This window comes from Protomyctophum bolini (assembly GCF_963924005.1).
Source record: "Protomyctophum bolini genome assembly, chromosome: 6".
NCBI lineage: Eukaryota > Metazoa > Chordata > Actinopteri > Myctophiformes > Myctophidae > Protomyctophum > Protomyctophum bolini.
Window position 1 is genome coordinate 30076216 of NC_137867.1, and position 21219 is coordinate 30097434.

The 21219-nt window shown below is 41.4% G+C and overlaps 2 protein-coding genes across 3 annotated transcripts in view; one reads left to right on the forward strand and one right to left on the reverse strand.

Annotated features, from left to right (window-relative positions):
* Positions 1-11162, reverse strand: part of zdhhc8b (zDHHC palmitoyltransferase 8b) — an 88443-nt gene extending 77281 nt beyond the window's left edge. The window contains exon 1 of the mRNA XM_080766469.1: positions 10887-11162. Within this exon, the coding sequence (XP_080622595.1) occupies positions 10887-10990 (104 nt within the window). The 5' untranslated portion in view covers positions 10991-11162. The remainder of the gene's footprint in view (positions 1-10886) is intronic.
* Positions 11163-11695: 533 nt separating this feature from the next.
* On the forward strand, positions 11696-18850 carry pgam5 (PGAM family member 5, serine/threonine protein phosphatase, mitochondrial). Of its 2 annotated transcripts, none has more exons than XM_080765444.1 (6): positions 11696-12227; positions 12534-12709; positions 14164-14289; positions 15307-15395; positions 17132-17265; positions 18224-18850. In XM_080765444.1, the coding sequence occupies exons 1-6, from the start codon at positions 12010-12012 to the stop codon at positions 18372-18374; spliced, it is 894 nt and encodes a 297-aa protein (XP_080621570.1). In that variant the 5' UTR covers positions 11696-12009; the 3' UTR covers positions 18375-18850. The 2 variants fall into 2 exon arrangements, with proteins under 2 accessions (XP_080621570.1, XP_080621569.1); XM_080765443.1 differs by having other exon boundaries at positions 14164-14288; positions 15300-15395; positions 18224-18849.
* Positions 18851-21219: the final 2369 nt, after the last annotated feature.

A 21219-nucleotide genomic window follows, 5' to 3' on the forward strand; every position in this document is an offset into this window, starting at 1 on the left:
GAAGCCTGAGTGGATGTTCAAATGTTAACATGTTTCAAAGTGAAATATCCCTTTCAGTGGTTAAAGGGTAATTTCCCTGACTATACAGTCAACATCAGTCCAGACTCGGTAAAGGAAGTTCATCATCTGCAGGTGCCAGGTGGAGAGTAAGAGCTATATTTTATTTTGTGCCACCCCTTACCGCTTATCCCTAAACTTATTTGCCATGTTGTTTTACTATTTTGAAAAACCTTTCAACATAGTTCAAATAGCCGATCTACAAGCTCACAACATGTTGATTTTAAAATGTTTTTCAAAATAGTAAGACATTGCAAATAAGTTTCTGGATAATGGGGTGGCACAAAATAGGGCCGTATGTCCACTATTGAGGGGATGGCTTTGGCAGGCCAAATAATGGGATCAGTATAATCAGTAATTTAGTGATAATTCACATTGTTAGGAGCCAGAAGGACAGCCAGGTTTGGGACAGACTTTGTGAGCAATAAAAAAGGTCACTAGCTTGTTTCACCTCTGACTGAGTGGATTGTGATGCTATAAACAAACTACTCATAACCTGAATTAAATCATGACAATGTGTGCATGAAAAACGGCCTCGTGGATATAAATTACGTGTGCATACGTGCGCGTACACACACACACACACACACACACACACACACACACACACACACACACACACACACAAATGCCGTTAAGTTTAACAGACTAATTTCTTAACGCGATAAATCGATTAACTATTAACATCCCTAACTACATTATATTTACAGTTATATGTACAGTACATCTACAGAAGTCTTCATATTGATGTGTATTAATGTGCCCTGTATCAGCATTTAAGAATACAGTGAGTTTCCCAAAGAGACCCACAGCATAGACTGCACTGCCAGTGTAGCCAATGGCCACTTGGTCACTAGCCAGCACGCAGAGCACGGTGCATTCATCACATTGCTCCCAGCCTGGCTCAAACTGCACCATGTGACCACATAATCTACATATGGAGACTAGTTGAAGAAGTCCTCACTGTGTTGAATAGGATCAAGCTATTGTTCTACATCAATATCAAGCACATTACCATAGCTGCACAATACTACAGCTGAGTAGTAAATGTGGACTTTAAGAAAAGTCCACAAAAAGCGCATCCACGTCACGTTCATGTGCGCTCTCAGATGTTGTGGGTTGTAAACGTTCATGTTTCATCCCCTAACATCACAAGAAATTAACTAAGAGTATATTGACCTATTTTGAACACTGAATTGTCTAAAAATATCATAATAATTGCAGATTTCATTTTGTGGGCAAATACAGCAACAGCCAAGAGAAGCAGATGTGAGTGTGTGTAAACAAATCCTATTAAACAAGTCTTTGTTGTAAACAACAACACCTCCCACTCATCTTTCACAGCACTTGTATCAGATGTGGGTATTGGCCATCATCCACAATCAGATGGAAAGTAAACCAAATTATATTCTGCATTGGATTGCACATCCAAATCAGGTTGCACAGTCAAATCAGCCAATTTGCATCGTCTATGCCTGTACAACTTTTGGCCCTTTTCAAGACAGAGCATGGAAACCAACATTAAATGCAGCCAGTGCGCAGTTTCGTTGCAAACACAACTATCCATCAATGCTGAACAGCTTCTGGATGGAGGGATGCCTGACTTTGTGTCAAGATAAGTGTCTGTGTACATAATGTGTATGTACACGTGTGTATGAACCAAAAAGAACATGCTCACTGAAAAGTATATTTCATAAATGGATGCTCTATTTTATACTGCAGATCTATAACCACTCAACAGATCTACAAGCTCACAATGCAATGCCACATGTGAGCTTGTCGATCTGCTATGCTTTATTTTTCTTTTCTTAAATGTATGGAATCTTTGAAAATGTTGACCTATCGCATGCTCAAAATAGGGACACCCATGGTTGAAAGTGGTTGTGTCTGTGGGTTTTGTAAATATTTAACCAATTTAACATAAAACAACACACACACACACACACACACACACACACACACAATTTACACCTAACAATATTCTTTATTAACTGTCAAAAAAGGTGACAACTATCACAGGAATACCCAAATTAACCAGTTTCTGGGCATGTCATAATAGGCGAACATTGGCCAAAATATATATATTCTACAAGCTCACAGTGCACTGTGTTGCAACGCATTGTGAGCCTGTAGATCAGACAGCTATAATTATTGGTGAAGACATTTGGTGTAGAGCCAAAACAAGAAGGGGACCAACTATAGACCAATGAAGTACAATGAACTACAATTATGTAGGGTTTAAGTGGTTAACCCGTTTTGACCGGAGGTCAGATTCAAAAAATGTCTTTCAGTTTTCTGAAAAAGCTATGTTTCTATGTCAGTCGTGCTTTGATTTTTCAAAAATAGCAGACCTACAAGCTTGTAGATCTGCTATTTTTCAATAGCTAAAGCATAACATAATGCTAACACCAAAAGGGGTTCCCGCCCAGAATGGGGATCCTCAGTGGTACACTACAAAAGTGGTGAGTGTAGAGGTATGATAATGGTGGCCATTTATGTCCTTCAACAAAATCAATATGGTGTAAGCTGTTTTTGTTGTCCCCCTCAAACAATTCCTAGGGCAGCATTGCAGTAAAATGTGAGGCATCTTTACGGGCTACTGATGTAGGTTGTGTAGAGGTCCTCCCTGCACAGTAAAAATCCACTGGAGGTCGATTTGTCCACTCTCAAAGTTCAGCCTACTATGGTACAGATGAATGAATGGCACCTCCATTTGATGTGCCACAGTCATGTCCAGAGATGCTTTTCTGCCTGAAGTGCTGATTTCTGAGAAGTGGGCATAGATATGGTATGACTAGTATGTTCTTAACTTCTTATAATCGCTCAGTCAGGCCAGTCTCCCCATCTCAGTCACCCATGCCCACGGCTAAAGCGCGCGCACACACATACACACACACACACACACACACACCTTGATCTCTCCGAAAAACCCCTCTGTATGTGTTTGTGTGAGTGCACATAGGGAGAGGCGGCAGAGATCTGTTTCTACTTATTCCCGGTCACGGTCTCCCTCTGACAAAACAACAGGAGGTTAAAACAGAGTGGAGACACCCAGGGAGAGGCTGGAGGGTCTAAATCAATCCCACATGTTCTACCAAGAGGAGGGTTTTCCTCATCTCAAACAACCTGTGTGCTCGCAATTGTTTTAGCTGTGTCCTCACATGGACAGAAAGTGGAAAATTCGATATTTGTATTTCTTCGCTTTTCAGAGATTACGGTTAAGGTCAGTCTTGAAGGCTACAGTTTGGCTGCGAATTGTAAAAAATCGATGAAGTGTCCTCACAAAGTCACAAGTATAACGCAAAACTGTTTGTCTGTGGAAGGGCTTACTCAATACTTTTCCCGCACTTTTCGCACCCACACACTGCTGTGTGTGCACTGTAGCTCATGGCTGGCGTGAAACGGAACACATGGATCCATTTTAGTCTAGCCATTGCCATCACAAAGGAACTATTTTATTTTTGGCAGGCAGCAAAGTTCTTCAAAAGAAAAGTAATTATTTAAAAATATATATATATATAAGATTATGCCAAATGACACAGTGGGGTACAAACTGTAATATAAAATGTTTGTCCAATTCTAAAATAAATCAAAACACAGATGGCAGGATTTGACACATTAAAGACAAATCCTCCCTGGTTTGTGAGGGATATTACATTTGTCATCTGACTGTGAATGCACAATACAATGCACTTGCAGATATAACGGCTCCTTTTATTGTGTATACATTTGTTTGTGTCCTATGTGGACAGAAGGCTTCAGAATGCGTGATAGAGCCAGGTAAGTGGATCTGTCAGCATTACCTTAACCCAGTTGTCAGGCAATGACAGGAGGACTGGAACTGAATAAGATTAGATGACCTGGTCCATTATTCTGGGAGCCGTGTTCGCTCATCTGTCTGTACTGGATAGATCTGTACTTCAACAAACTGTTGGTTGGACCAGGTTGTGTCAGACAGCAGGAGAGGAGAGGTAACGGGTGGGAAGAGGAGATAACAGCACTAAAAGTATAGAATTGTGTGTGTCCAGCAAATGTCATAATACATTCTTACAGCTTAAAGCTTAAAAGATGTACCTACCCGGATAAGACTAAAAACACCACATTTTATCCAACTACACTGGTAGTTACTAAAGGGTCCTTTGGTTACATTTGTAATACAGTACACACCCTGGGCAAATGGATACATTGAAAAACAAGGAAATGAAGCAAGCACTCAGTTGAGTAGTTCAGCGTAAAAAATATATCGGGTGCCCGCCTGCACAGAGACAGTCCATACAAAAGAATACCATTACTCAGTTTATATCCAATAGGATTCTCTTGTTTATTAAGATTTATTGAGGCCTTCCTCAGCGGCCTACGAGCCAAAACGTTTGTTTGCTGCTGGGGGAAACCTTAATAAACAAGAGAATCATATTGGATATAAAGTGAGTGCTGGTATTCTTTTCTATAAATGGAAACATTAACACTCAATGTTACTGTGCACAAAGCCTAATTGTAGTCAGTTTTACTCTGTCTTGTTGTATGCCTCTGCACCAGTCTCACCAAGACAAATAAACAAGCTTTCACAAGGAATTCAATGTTATTCTTATTGCAAGTGCAATAAGAATAACATGCACTCAGTGCACTGCTGAAAGTGTTTCAGATTGTTTTTTTTCTTCTTTTCTTTCTTTTTCTGAGGTCTAGTTGTCCTTGTAGCCTGTGTCAGTGATGGTATGAACCTGTATAAGCTGTCAACATATCTCTGCTCTGAAAAAAAAAAGTGCTTGGGAAGTGATGTGATTCTGGTCCTTTATGGGAGCTGTGGGTGTCCTGGAGCTTGAAAAGAACATTTGGCTGTGACGGGGGAAGGAGAGGTGAGGAAAGGAAAGGGGCTGTGGCACTGCAATGCAAGAGAATACTCTGAAGAGATGGAACAGCTGGAAATACCTTGGTTTGGCAGGAGACAAGGTTGATATATGACAACTCGCCACCATGCTGCATTGGCTAGGTCTAGCTATCGAGTACGAGTGTTTTAGGGGTGGGAGGAGCAAGAAGAGTGTGAGATGGTAGACCTACATTGAAATATCCTGGTCGCTGAGTATATAAATGGACCCTTACAGTTCATACTGAGTTACATTAACACAAGATTTTGCCGTGTGAGTGTTTTGGTATTCCAGAAGACCATGTGGGTCAGTGAATGAAGTGTGACACACGTTAGCTTCATGCTATTAGTTTGCCCTGACTCAACCCATCAGTCACGGTTTGAAGTCCCTAGAACACTCTTTTTATCAGATACAGTCTAGTCTGATCCATATGTCGAAGCTCATTGCCGCTAATGTCATCAGCTAGAAACATATAGACTAAATCCATATAACAACAACCGTGACGTGCGTGACATATATTGTCTCTTTCATCAAAATAGTGCCATTTTCTTGATCATTATTATTCTTACACATCAATGGAAATTCAAGGAATTTATATAAATTCTCCTTCACCGTCAGTTGCTCGATAGTAGGCTATTAATTGTATCGTATTGAAATTTGTGTGGATTACAGACAATGCTGCATTAACATTTTGTATTGTATTGAAATTTGAAAAGTAGGGTGTGGATAATAGACAATGCTGCTGGATTAAATCATTACCAATGCTTGCTGTGTGAACCAAAACAAGCACCAATTGCTTTTAATAAAATGTTAACATATTTCTTCACCCCTTGAGAGCACAACAGGAAGAAGATAGGCGCACAATCAGATAGGAAAAGCGAAAGAGTGTATGAGAGCATTATTATGTACAAATGGGGAAGCTGCATGGTAGCAGGGAGGCCTCGTCACTGGAGAAACCATCTCATAACCATAAGGTAACAGGTAAGAGGTTTCCTCTCTGAACAGCTAATGAGTCTATCAGCCAGGCCAGCTATAAGTATCCTTGAACAATACACTGGGCCTCTAGCCGTTTCCTCATTGTGATTGGCTCTGGATATACAGTAAGTCTAAAGAGCATTAGCTTTTCCTAATATGTAAATTATCTCTCCCCTCTAACTAACCCTAGTTGGGAGTTTGGAACCAAGACTCTTGACACGTGATGTCATACATACAGCACTGAATACAGTAAAAATATGAACACAAAATGAAACAGAGATATAACCACACATTGTGGTCCACAGACAATTTGAACTGCAGTTCTGTAATCTCCTACGGAGAGGTCTACATCACACGGAGTGGTCAGAAAGACGCGGAAAAAAAACGCTTACCGGAAAACCGGTAGACTGATTTAAGATCCAACGATCTTCTGCGTAGACTAGTGTTCAATGGATTTACAAAACATCACTGTTCTCTGTGTTAACCACTATCCAAGTGTCCCAATTTCGGGCATGTTATTAGAAGTGTGAAAAACAAAACAAAGAAAATACGTTTTTCAAAATCCGATCTGAGCTTGTAGAATAGATTGCCATTTTTGTCTCCACCAGGCCGAAGGCATGGGGAGAAAGTATGTTTTGCACCAGCTAATCTCCGGCACCGTTAACCTGGTCGATGCCAAATTTTGCATGCACACTCCCTGGATGTCAACGATGAACCGAATTTCAACATTGGCCTGTTATATAACCAAGAGTCCGACTTTTGAAAAACATTTTTTTTTGCTATTACTCCTCCAGATTCTGTCCACAAATCGTTACACACTATCTCTATGGTCATGTGTTCAAGGCGGATCTGTACGATATTTCATAATCCATCCTAATTGGCTAACATTGGCTTTCAAAGTTTGCAGGATTGGCCCGTTTGGAATATATCCCACCCTTTTTACATTGGCCTGTTATAGCGCCACCAACAGGTGGATTTTTGCAAAACACATTTTTGGAACAAAATGAATCAAATCATCCAATTGCCATCCAAGGCGTAAGAAGAAATGCCACCCTTTTCACATTGGCCTATTATAGCGCCACCAGGAGGCCACAACCTGACCTGCCCTGGTGGAGACCTGTACCATGAGGGGAACTTTATCTAGTTTTGAGGCATATGTTCTGTAACATACTCTTTAAGAGCAAATGGGGAAATGTAGGCTACATCACATTGTAGGCTACATCATCAGCATGAATTCACAGCTTTGTTTTGGGACTGTGTTTTAGTTTAAGTAGAAAATTGCTCATGTTCCCTTACCTCTTATACCTAAACTCATTTACCTTTTAATATATTTTGAAAAGCATTTCTGAATTGTTCAAATGGCCAATCTACAAGCTCACAACGTGTCGATGTAGATCGGCTAGTAAGCAAAGACATTTAGGGATAAGGGGTAAGGCACAATAGGTCCCATAGTATATTAAAATAAGGCAACTAAGACAGCCCAAACACACCAAGTACTACAAGCAAGAAATAGTTTCACAACTATTAGCCTAATAGAGTGTACAGGGAGTAATGGACTCTAATATTATACAGTTCACACTGAACTGAAATCATTAACAAACAGGAGCTTGAGTGGTTAGTGAAATCCACAGAACAAAAGCTCCGCTCTCTGGATGCAGATTAGGTTGAATGAAAACAGACATTCAATTATGCTTTTAAACACCCCATTAATATGAGCAGATTACCACAATGTTTTGAAACACCACAGTGAAGAGGGCATGGCGCTGAGCAGCACTTAACGGCTATAATCTCAGGGATAATAACCACATGTGAAAGCACCAATATCTCACTGTTAAACCAGGGAGGAAAACACATTTCACACACTTAAATTAAAAATATTTGATAACATATTGTTGATCCCTTTTTGTCCCCTTAATTTATCTCCAATAAATGCAATATCTCCAATAAATGCCCATGCAAATGCAAATTTGCATGGGCATAATAGTTCCAGTCTCTGCCAATCACTCTGTTTGGTCTGAGGAGGGTATAGACAACTATGTGATATGCAATTGGAGTCACCTGACAGAGGGGAATTTGTTAGATTTTTTTTAATCTCTGCATGAAATCACTGAAAGAAAGCTCCTGCACACTGTCATAAGGCCTATTCATAGTCTGGATTTTCGGTGGTGAGGTGACCAAAGTGAGTAAAAACAGAGAGAATTGGGCTGGAGCGGTGGCAGTGGTTTGATCTTCACCGCGGCTCGTGGCGTCATGTTGTAGTTTGGTGGTCACCCCACCACCGTAAATCCAGACTATGTATGAGCCTTTAGTGTCTTCAAATGCAGTAGAAAAGTTTAAGGGAACAGAAACGTTTCGGCTATCTTTCTATGCCTTTTTCTGTACGTCGGGCACCTGGCTATCCATCTCATATGCACCTGTAGGTGTGCAAAAGTCTTGCTTTTGTTTTGCATGAAATTACAACAAAATCATTGAATTTTGTTTTTAATTCGGGAAAAAACAAATAGCTGTGATGGGTGAAATTCATTTTTGTGCAAGCTCCATCATTTTTGAAAAACATGAAACAATACATTCTGCCAATATGTGAATTAAGTCCAATTCAATGGATCCATAGTGAAAAGGAGGAAACAGATGTGGAAGTTGAAGATTAGGTTCCTGTCAGGACCAGTCCTTTCAGAATTTAAATGCCACTACCAACAGCCTCTTAGTGAATTTACTGCCATACAACAAAACATGGTGAACAGATGTTTCTGCATGATCGATTGATAGTTTCCACACTACACACATTTATCCATACCTACTCTTGAAATATTGGGCTATTGTGACAGTTGGCCACCCTGGTTATTTTGTTTAGACAGTTAAATGCAACTTATACTGTGTATAAGTAACATAGAGCTGGCTATAAACAGTAGGATTTCTATGCTAGAAATAGTACATCAAAGCTAGATACAGTGGGGCTGCGGCATCTAAGCTAGATATGGCAGGATCTCATTGCATACATAGAATATGGTGGGGTAATATTATTATAGATAGATGTTGCCACGGCCAAAGGCTGAGTTTATCATCTGTTTATTACTGCCGAGTTGTGGTCATGCTGTGTAGAATAGATATAAATAATTCTCCACTAATGTGTTCTAATTCTATCTCAGAGGGGAACACAGACTCTCAGGCATCAGTAAGCAAGGCACGGACACCGTAGATTCAGTGTACAGTGAGCACACTTTGGCCAAAACTATACCTCCTCCAGGTGCCCAATGGACTCAATGCCATATAACAACTGCTGCCATGGAGCTCTGGCACCATGGCATCCAGTAAAGGTCCAAGTGTTGGTTTATCTCCACATCTCTGCAACACCTTTGCACACATACAATGTTGTTGAAATAAGAATATAAGCCTCCTAAACTGTTACACTGGAAGTCATCAAACTAAAATATCATGTCAAATGTAATTAACTTATTTAAATAGTTGTAAAGCTCAAAGGCTAACAGTCAAAGACTGAACATGTGTGGATTCCCCAGTAGCAAATGCAATAGTGGATTTGCTGAATCAGAATAGACTACTAGAGTGTGCTGTCCCAGACTGGACCTGTATTTCCCTAGGGGGTCCCAAATATATCAGCCTCAAATCCTTTGGGCCTTTTACTGGGGGAAACAAAGAGCAGCAGCGTAAAGTCCTAATCTTCACCCCCAACCCATCTGCTCAGGGATCAACCCATTCAACCCAAACATATCCCTGTTGGATTTCTGGACATTTCAGCATGCACAGCAATGTCAAAGTATGTATGATGTTATGATAAATTCCTCATGGAGTAAAAATGCATGCATGCAACAATGTCTTACAACACTATATCTTGCAATACTACGTTATGTAGTGTTGTGTTGACTCTGTGACAAAACCTTCCAGAAGAAGTCTTAATAGGCCTACTGAATCACATTCACTAGATCAATTAATGTATATGTTTACTCCACTTTGGAGAATATACCAGCTTTTGTAAATCAGACCATTTGTTTATGCAATGCCTCAAACAGCAGCAATAGTTCTTGGTCCCAATAAAGGGCCACTAGAATCTTTCCACTACTAATCAGCACCTGTATGTATCCGCAGGACAAAGTTAACATTCTAATATAGAATCTCGAACTGTCATGTCATGAAGCAGGAACAACACTGGTTAGTGGTTATGGATCAGTGATAACTTCCCAATTGATTGCATTGCATTGGCAATAAAGCTATCCTATCGATCTAGGTAATGAGATCAATCAGGGGAGGTCTATCATGATCATCACTTAAATGTCTATGCCATGACACACTGCTTTATGTCTACAATGTCTAGTCTATTGAGAACCAGCGACAGGTGAGATGGAAGAGAAAGACATCAATTCATTTCTTCTCAAAATGATTAAATGAAAGAGCAGATAGGATAATTTATTTGCACTGACACCGTCTGTGTGATAACTGATAATTGCGTTACTGTAACCTAACCATCCTGAACCCGTGACAACAGAGTCCAGACTTACTCTGACTGTCGGGACAATGTAGTACCATTTTAATTGTAGCAACTGCCTGCAGGCATTTCTTCAATGGAAAGTGAATAGCCGCGGCCTAAACTGTCGCCTCCGAGTCCTACACACTACAGTACACACACACGGTCGTTACTGCCGCCGCTTAACTTGCACGGCATGAAGTTTGCCTGCAGATATGAGATATTACAGTAAGAAATGCGATCCAGGCGACATCTGACTTGGACTTGTAAAATGACTTCAAACGGGTCAGACTTCAGAGATGCCCCGGGTTCGATTGCTATGTTAGGCCGGCCGGGGGAGAATAATTCTATTAATATCACAAAACACACATTTATATTAAACAGGACTCAAACCGTCACAAGCAAACTTCAAACTGCATTTGACTCCAGCCTCTGTATTAAACGCACACGAGGCTGATGGAAACGGTAAAAAAGATATATGCTCGAGCAGAACAAAAACAGCAACACAAACTTACGTGAAAACGAAGAATAAAGTGGTCGATCCCACAAGAAGTGTGGCAGCTGTGGACACCGGGATGTATTTGGTGGGTTTAAATCTCTTTCCAGCGCTGTTGGGCATTCTGTAATGTCCACATTCCTCAATTATTTATTCCGATTGGAGAGCGCATGTAAACATCCAGTGAGCAATATTAGCGGTCATTTAGCGATTCATCCAGTCCGTGTTCGCTACCGTTAACCCGCATAGATCCAAAGATAGACGGGCAGAAGCACAGCGCTGCTCCCCGAGCCTGGAAATCCCACCCTTACAATCCAATCCAGCCCACTGGTGGTGAGGTCACTCAATCGCTCAAAAGGTGGAGCCTCTCCAACAAACCCCTACAAGAGGGTAATCACAGGCTCAGCATAGATAGTTCATATTGTGTTTAAATGAATGAATACAAAACTTTAACGTAAAAGTAACATTAAAATGCTGTTTTATTATTATGTATTTTAATAACTGGGCCCTGCGGGTTGGTTTCAAATATTTGTGTTAATTAGTTAGTTTTACTTTCATAGTTATTACATTTAGTAATAATTCAATGTAGTAATTTAGTACTAGTAGTGACTTTTGAGGTTTTGGTAGGAATGGGATAATATTAATTTGACCATGGGGGGGTGGGGGGTAATAATATGGATAATATGGATTAGATAGATTAAACACTCAACGGCTCATCTCATAATAAGTAACGGGCTCCCTCTAGCGGCAGTCTGTGTGGCGTATGAAAACCATAGGCTCTGTTTTGACCGACACGGGACACCGTAGGACACACAGTCATATGGACATTCTGTAGACAGGAACATTACATAGCGAGCTAAAGTTGTCCCCTCCCCAGCAGCACCAACGCTCTGATGGTCGGTGTCATTTAAGTTCGCGTAGCCGTCTAGACATTCTGGACCCAGAAAGCGCATTGCACTGACTAACGACCCGCTGTTTTGGACAGTACATTGTTAATAAGCCCAGCGGCGTGTTTGTGCGTCATCATTTGCTAGCTGGAAGAAGAAAGAGTCTACATTAATTTAGGAGAGGAGACGGGGGCTAGTGATCCATCATCCATCCAGGTATTAACGTAGTTACCGGTAGATATCTGTCTCTCCAGCATGTCATTCAGGAAAACTGTCAAAGTCTTATGCGGGTTCGCCGGAGGATCTGCGGTGTTGGTTTTTGCGGCCGCCGCTGCTGATTCTCGAGGGTGTTTCGGAGAACCAGCAGGTGTGTGGAGCAGACTGACTGTCCAAGCTGCACAGCCTGCGTGGACAGCGGCCAACAACCACACTCCTTCACCCACTGGACATGCGTGGGACTTCAACTGGGATAAGTATGTGTATTGTGTGGTGTGCTGCACACACACGGCTATATGATACACAGTTAATTTTAACTGTGACCTTTACAGGTCCAGCCATTGTACACTCAGATTAACCCTCGTGATTTTACTATCTCTGTATAATCTCCCGTCTATGCTGTGTACTCTCGTCGTCTGACGTCTGTCATCTGTCGTCTGTCATCAACACTTTATATTTACAAGGTGTTCCTGGAACCCACCCAGTAGGTCATGTAGGTCATGTTTTCACTTAATCTTGAAGCAAAGCCACTAATCTCATCAACTCTTTGTTACTCTATGTAGAAGGGACCAGGCGACCCTGTCAAATGGCACCAAGAAGAAAGAAACCTCAACTGAAGACCCCAGTTCAGAGCAGGACAATGGCAAACCTAAAGCTACACGCAATATTCTCCTCATCAGACACTCCCAGTACAACCTAAGTGGAAATGGAGACAAGGAGAGGGTCCTCACACCATTAGGTTAAATAATCATCTGACTAATATTGTTCCTTTTTTGTTGTTGGTTTTATTCAGACAGACCATTGTTTGTAGAGATGCAAAGGAAGAGAGACATGCCACCATCTCCAGCTGGAAGCCAACTGGGGATGTGTAGTATTGATGACATTACTGTATGTCCGCACGCAGGCCCAATACTTTCATAAACATAGATGAGGTATTTTTCTATTGTATTGTTATATTGTTAGGTTGAATGCATTGGCAGCATGTTGAGAAGCAAGGGTCTCACTGTCACCACGGCAGAATCTCCTGCCTGCAATTCCACCTGCACATTGCCTGTGGATACACACTGTCTTTATTTAATTCATACAGAGCAAATTAGAAATGGGAAGTTGGTGGCATCAACTTGTCCAATAATTACATTAGCAACACTTGCTAAGAGAGGAGAGATGGCAAGCTTTCCTTCTCACCCATTGAGATGCATGTTAAATGACGGAATTTCTCCAGTAGCAAGAGCTTCAAAATGTCTTCTAAATCTAGTCAACCAGGCCTGCAGTAAGCTATGCAATGGAAAAATATGCATGACATTATTCCAATAAACTAGAATACGAGGAATTGTTAGAGAAACGGTATCCAACTCAATCAACTTATGACCATCCGAGGAGTTTTCATGTAATGCATGGTAAGACAGTAAAGACTACGGTGATTAGTATTATTGCCATCGCCAGGGTGGTTCAGTTAAGCTGTGTATGTATTCAACAACACAGCCATGCAAAATAGCACTGACAGCGAAAACATGAAAGTTTGACATCCTTAGCAACGGTTGCTAAACTATTTGGATTGGCACTGGACAATCGCTTTTGGGGTGGGGTTTAGTGAAGGGCTAATTGTAACATAATTATTCAGCATATCAGTATGTTATGTTATAAACAAGTCTTATTATTATATAATTTAAAGTGTATGTACTACTGTATATATATTTTTGAGGGGCTATGTCCAGCTTTTGCTGTGTACAACCCAAATGTCCTAACACAAACATTACATGAGAATGAATGGACAATTTTGAGTGTTTGTGTAGATGCAAACATTGCATAACAAAAACATTGATGACGAAAGTGAGGACGTAAATTGTGATTGCCCGGAATGAGATGATGTATGATGAATTGATGATGTACGTCAGTGCATAATGAGTGTGTGATCTTTATATTCCATCTAGCTTGGGGACTAAGAGAGCAAAGTGTTATTTATTTTACAGCAGCAGCCTGAGAGCACAATTGTAGGGATTGAAATTTAGCACCTGCCAAGTGCAAAACATCTTAATTTTGTTTAAATAACGTATGTGGTGGTTTCAGCATGAAGTTCTGTCACACTTTGAAAGAGACACGAGAGAGCACGTATTGGACAATGCATAACATTGTCCTAAATGTACCTTACTGTCTATGTATTATGTCAGAGCTAAAGTGTTCCTTTTCATCTAGGTCGGGAGCAGGCTGAGCTGACCGGCGAGAGACTGGCAGCCCTGGGACTAAAGTATGATGTACTCATCCACTCCACTATGAGCAGGGCCACTGAAACTGCACACATTATCAGCAAGTACCTCCCAGGTCAGTCAACACCCACTACAGAGAAATATGTAGATCTTCATTGTCACACCAACATCAAGTGCTCCTTCGGGTCTGGAATGTCATCAAGTATAGTGAATAATTTACAGGCCATCATAAATGTTTCACTCCCAAAATGACATTTCACTAACCCCGTGAAGATGTTTGTCACATGTCATATGGCGAATAAAGAATAAACAGATTTTTAATAGTTGTTTTATAATCTTAGACTTTTTCTTCTTCAATTCATCAAGTACCTTCTTTGTTTTTGGATTCTTCATTCACTGTAATTTAAGGAAAGTGAGAAGAAAACCCATTGAATACACATTTTAACAATGTGTGATAAAGTTAATTTGGTGACATATTCCTTTAGAAGAGTTTAGACTGACACAGGAAAAAGGTGGAAAATAAATATTGAATTCTAATACACATGTTACTCAATGCTAACCTGACTCCGCCAGATTGCGGCAGTATTGAGTTCACACGTTCCCTCCTCCTACCTGCATCTGGACTCTGTCAAGCAGAAACGATGAAGCCGAAGCAGCGCGACAAAAATCTGATATCTCCATAATAATTTCGAGTTGTAGTCTTGTTAGGTTGTGTTTACATGTGCGCTGTGGCACAGCTTCAATATGTCATCAGTCGCATTGATCTCTAGAGCATATCACTCCGATTAGCACAGGTTCGGAGTACATAGTCTGATTCGTCTGGGTGCAGGTCTTTTTTCCGACACCCCTTTTAGCCGACGGGGCAACGGTCCGACAATGTCGGACCGTTGCCCCGTCGGCTAAAAGGCTGTCACCAACAGTCAGACATGACATTAGACAGACAAAAGTTCGACCCAATGGTAGACAGGACCCGATTCGGGTCTGCCCGAGAGACCAGATGGAAGCAGGAGGAGGAACTCACTACTGCCACCATCTCTGGTGTAGTCAGGTTATCTCAATGCTGATTCCTCTATAAATACATATTTGTTGCTGAATTGAAAATGTCCTCATCTCATCTCGTTAACTGGTCAAGGAATTGAGCTGCTGAGCTGTGATTTGCTGAGAGAGGGAGCACCTATTGAGCCTGTGCCACCTGTCACTCATTGGAAACCTGATGCTGTGGTGAGAGAAACCACGCTCACTCTAGACTAAGGGTGCATTCGGATATAGCAGCCCGGTGCGCGTATCCGAGCTCACCCTAAATGTTGACAGATGGTGTGATTTCCCATGTTCCTTTGCCGTTTCTAAGATAAATTTCAGCTGTGTACATGCAAATGTCTTGTACAGTGTGTGTTACTGTTTAGGCACCTGAAGCTACCCACAAACACAGATAGTTTATGTCCATTTTGAACAAAAAAAGTCACACTTGCCTCATTCAATGCCATCAAATAACAGAGGATACAGCCTCTGTAAATGTTTGCATTTATCGTTTGAAAACTAGTTTTGTTGAAGTTCAAGAAGACTTGCAGACATAACGCATGCAGATGCAGGCTTGCAATAGACAAAATATTTAAATATAGTAGGCTCAGCCATCAGGTGATGTGGGTTAAAGGGCCATTGTGGTAGTCTGGCATATTTAGTCCATGACACTAGTTGCGAACGCAGTGAGCACTTACTACGAGTAAGACGCGGGAAGCGAACGCAGCTCGTACATATTTGGGTTTTGGACGTATAGCTGCTTTGGGGACTCCTTATATGGTGCCCCTTTTGTGCCCATATATGGAGCTGAGTGGACCTGGCCCCTTTTGTGCCCATATATGGAGCTGAGTGATTGCTGATGCAACATACTCCATATTTGGATAGCGGGACAGACACACGGACAGACAGACTGACATGATCTGCTAGGTCTCATTGCGAATGCAGTGAGCACTTACTACGAGTAAGACGCGCGAACGCGGGAAGCGAACGCTCAGCTCCATATATGGGCACAAAAGGGGCCAGGTCCACAACAAACAAATCACTGGCCTCTTTTGTGCCCATATATGGAGCTGGGGTACCTGGCCCCTTTTGTGCCCATATATGGAGCTGAGTGATTGCTGATGCAACACACTCCATATTTGGATAGCGGGACAGACACACGGACAGACAGACAGACAGACAGACAGACAGACAGACACACACACAGACATGATCTGCTAGGTCTCATAGTAAGTGCTCACTGCGTTCGCAATGAGACCTAGCAGATCATGTCTGTGTGTCTGTCCGTCTGTCCGTGTGTCTGTCCCGCTATCCAAATATGGAGTGTGTTGCATCAGCAATCACTCAGCGCGTCTTACTCGTAAGTGCTCACTGCGTTCGCAATCATAGTAAGTGCTCACTGCGTTCGCAATGAGACCTAGCAGATCATGTCTGTCTGTGTGTGTGTGTGTGTCTGTCCCGCTATACGTCCAAATATGGAGTGTGTTGCATCAGCAATCACTCAGCTCCATATATGGGCACAAAAGGGGCCAGGTCCACTCAGCTCCATATATGGGCACAAAAGGGGCCAGGTCCACTCAGCTCCATATATGGGCACAAAAGGGGCCAGGTCCACATACACAGTAACAGCGGGACAGACAGACAGACAGACATGATCTGCAGGGTCTCAGCTGCGTTCGCTTCCCGCGTTTGCGCGTCTTACTGGTAGTGTCACAAGTATACTTGTAAGTTGTGAATTTACTAGTGACAATTTCCCAAAACATCAAAATCAAATTCACAGGATACATCGTTTATAACTTCCAGCTATGATGATAATGTCATGCGGCACATACCCTCTATAGGCTCTTCATATGAGGAGCATAGTAAAGAAGTATTATTCTTTTAAGTCACAAATTTTCACCTGACACGGCGGCTGTCCAACCCTCTGTACCAACCTCCAGCAGTACCATGAAGACGGGGCTCGGATAGAAGCTGCCTTCCGCCGCTACATCCATCGTGCTGATCCTAAGCAGAAGGAGGACAGCTATGAGATCATCGTCTGTCATGCCAATGTCATCCGCTATTTTGTCTGCAGGTGTGTTATGTCATGGCAATTTCCGTTTCCAGTGGGGTCAATATTCTCCCTGACTCATGGCTAATTTATACTTTGTTGTATGATAGTGTAGTGTAGATTTTCAACTGAAAAATGCAATGAATCTTGTTTAAGTTGCTTTTGGTGGTCATACAACAAAGTATACTAGAAATAAGGCTTCAGGTGGAGAATTTGTCTGGCCTTTTGTATGTTGAATTTTATGTTAGCTTATTGCTGCTAATTGTTTTGAATACAGTAGTAGAACTTTGGCATAGCTGTTTGTTGTAAGGTTTTCTGACTTAATCTGTGCTTGCTACCATCAACATATGTGCTTTATGTCAACATTAAATGCTTATTTAATGTAAACGTTCTTACCTGCTTTGTAAACTGTTAAAAATACTTGTTTGCAGTGGAGTTACTGCTGTGTATGTTAAAGGCTAATTTGATAGGCCACACCTATCTATATAAATGCACCACGTCTCTGTATGTGTGTAATGCACGCAACCGTTCGCCCCACCGACTTCAAAGGCCTCTGCCCGGGCTCTGGAAAGTAAAGGGCCCCTTGCCCAGGGTCCCAGGCTCTATATATGGATCTGGCCTGTTTTGACATCACAAGACTCCATATTTGGGCATGCCTGACACAACTCCATGTATAGGAATAAAGGACATGGAGAGACAGATACAGAACTTACATATATGGGCATAGAAGGGACGCAGACAGATGGGTGGGTATTTCCAGGTGGGACATGGATCTCCAACCAGTCTAGTACAATTAATGCTTGATCTTCTAATCTAGCACTCTGTTAAGAATTTAACCATAATCACAAGGGTTCATATCACACTTATAATTTATTATATTGGTGATAAGAGATTGTGTAAAGTGTCAACCACACTTGTACTTTGTTTGCCAAGAATTTGTGGCAGCGCCATTGTCATTTCATTTGTTTTGTGTGTTTCTCAGGGCTCTCCAGTTTCCACCAGAGGGTTGGCTACGCATGGGTTTGAACAATGGTAGCATCACCTGGCTCACCATCCGCCCCAGTGGCAGGGTGGCCCTTAGGGCTCTGGGAGACTCTGGCTTTATGCCCCCAGATAAACTGACACGGACCTGATTCACTCACATACTCGGCACAAGGGATGTACTCGAGATGGTTGTCATTTGTTTCGCTGGCTCAGTTTTCCTCAAGTGTCTTCTTGACAGTAAATTGTTAATTAAAATAGTGTATAATTTAACCACTTACTATAATGCCATGGTAAGTTTTTTGTGATCACTCCAGTGCCATAGTTTACCACCTACAGTACAAAGGGAGAATACTGCACAGAGGCCAGGTGTCTCACTAAAGGATCCGACTGCCAACTCTTGTCCTGTCCAACAGCAGACAACCACTTTGGAGATTTCTCCTGAATGTAACCCGAGGACTTTTACACTTAAGTGACTAAATGGTTTTTAAACCAAGGATATTTCTACGTAACGTTTGAGGTGCCCTGTAAATGAGGATTTCAAATCCATTGTGTAATACTGAATACATGTGAAAATGATTTAATTAAAAAAATCAAAATCATCCATATTGGTCTTGGTCCGATTACTTATCCCCCTAGATTTAATTGTGCTCTTTGCATCTCAGTTCCTTATGAATTTTGCCAAAATTACTGTGTAGTTCGAACAATTATAAATGCATGAATTATTTGTAATATTAGTAAGGAAAATCAAATTGACACCTCAGCAGCCAAGTAAGGAGTGACATTTTTATTGATTAGTTGAAAGTAAATGAGTACATCCAGAGAAAGGAGATAATTCACTTTTTTAATAAAGCACAGAATGCCCAAAGCACAATAAGCATGACTTTAAGTATTTAGGTGCATTTTTGCAAAGTTCCACATTCATAAACATTCAGAAGACCAGAATGAGATCTGCTGTTGACACCTGAGAGCACACGTACAATACAATCCTCTCCAGGAAGTTGGGTTGTGCTCTCCAGTAAAGGTATAGCTCAGGGGATTTTACATTCACAACTTGTTTCCTCTCACTGATAATCTGTGGCAAAGTCAAACCCACTGGAACCCTACTGTCTCTAATATGGAGCAAACATTCAGTGACTATACATCCCCCATCTACAAGCACAATGCATTACGTGTTGCAAATTGGTAGATTACCCATTTTCACACGATATTTAGTGTAATAGTCAAATAAGTATAGGGCCCATGGTAATACGGTCAATATGTATAGACTTGTTGACCGGATTCCCAAGGGCTCTATACTAGACAACCTGGTTTTCGCTCTACACCAAATATCCCGCCTAAAATAGCTGATCTGCAAGTGTGAACATTGGCTATTTTCACTGAATGTTGGCCCCAGAACAGGGATGCTAGGGTTCCAACATCAGATTAGTTGATGACCTCTTATACAGCAGTGAATTAACCTCTAAAAAAAGTATTTCTTCTGCAAGTTTGGCTACAGCATGTTTTTGCACATCACATTTGACCGTTTACATGTTACTAAATTTGCCTTTTGTAAGCACTGCAATAACCTGTTATGTACAGATTTAGTTCGATCAACCAATTTGGACAAAACATATCTAGCTTTGAGATCTCAGACTGGATGGTTTTCCTTTAGCAAGATGTGCACTGGAGGATTTTTACCGTATACTATTACTCACCCATTAGTCATTCATGTCCGAGTACTGAGTGTCACACAGTCACATGTGCTTTTAGAAAATGCATGCAGTCTGAGGCCACCTAAAAGCAGAATGAAAGACATCCTTAATGTACAAAATATACTTAAGGAAATTAACAACATTTCAATGAAATGAACAAAAATATCTGTAAAATTCATATATTAAATAAAACAAAATTAAAGAAATATGGAAGATCTCAGTGTACCATTGCTTTCCCAAGTTTGCAGTTGTCACCACCAGTGACCAACACAGAAACAAACAGAAGTTGAGAGTTTAGGGATTCTTCTGTTTCAAACGGGTTGGAGAGCATGTAGCAAACTGAATTTAGACTGGTCTATCATTTCAGAGAAATTAAGGCAATTCCCAAACTGAGGAAAACAGGAACTGGCAGTCGGTTTTAATAGAAACATTGAATAATTTGTGCTACTGACCTGACATACAAAAAATAATTCATTAAAATATTGACATTTATATTTTTAATGCTTATTTTAAAAACAGCTATTATCAGTGCCTGAATCCTGAAGAGGATTTGACAAAGACACTTTTAGTCAAGAACTAGCTTTTTTTGGGGGGGGGGGGGGGGAGACAAAAAGATATTCAAAAAGTTTAGACTCGAGCTATGATACAGGTGATTTCACAATTGCCACAAATAACACCATTACCATTGAATCAACATGGCTCACAGCCATACAGTACAGTGTCAAGGAAACTGTCATTCCCCCCCCCTCACCATTGTGTATATCACAACTGAGAAGTGATGAGGACCTCCTGTATGCAATAGTAGTACCATACATCATTTGATACAAGTCTTTCCAGACACTGTGCATATTTCTGTTAGGTATGTGGTCCTGGGCTCTGGCGATGGGCGTACCAGCCTCAACAGGGCTTTACTGGCATAAGAGGTGTGGTAAGGAGCATCTGGGGCGGCTCACTGAAGTGCTTGAGGCGCAGCAACATTGCTAGGTGCTCAGTGTAAGGCCGGGGCTCCACCGAGTGCGTTGCGTTACATTTGGACAGTGAACCAGGGCGAATGCCGACACCGTCCAAACACAACCATCGGCAATGGAGCACACTTCATTGATTAATCGCCAACATGCGTTGGCGATGACGCGACAGACGCTGGATGGCTGCAGTGGAGCATCGGCGTAATGAGTCCCGGGAGTGGTCTTTCGTATGGGTCCCCAATAAAAGTTGTAGTCAATGACAAATTGCAGTGTTTAATCTTAATTATGGTTATATTAATGCATGTTGACAATGTACCTGAAAAGATTTAACAAACAAA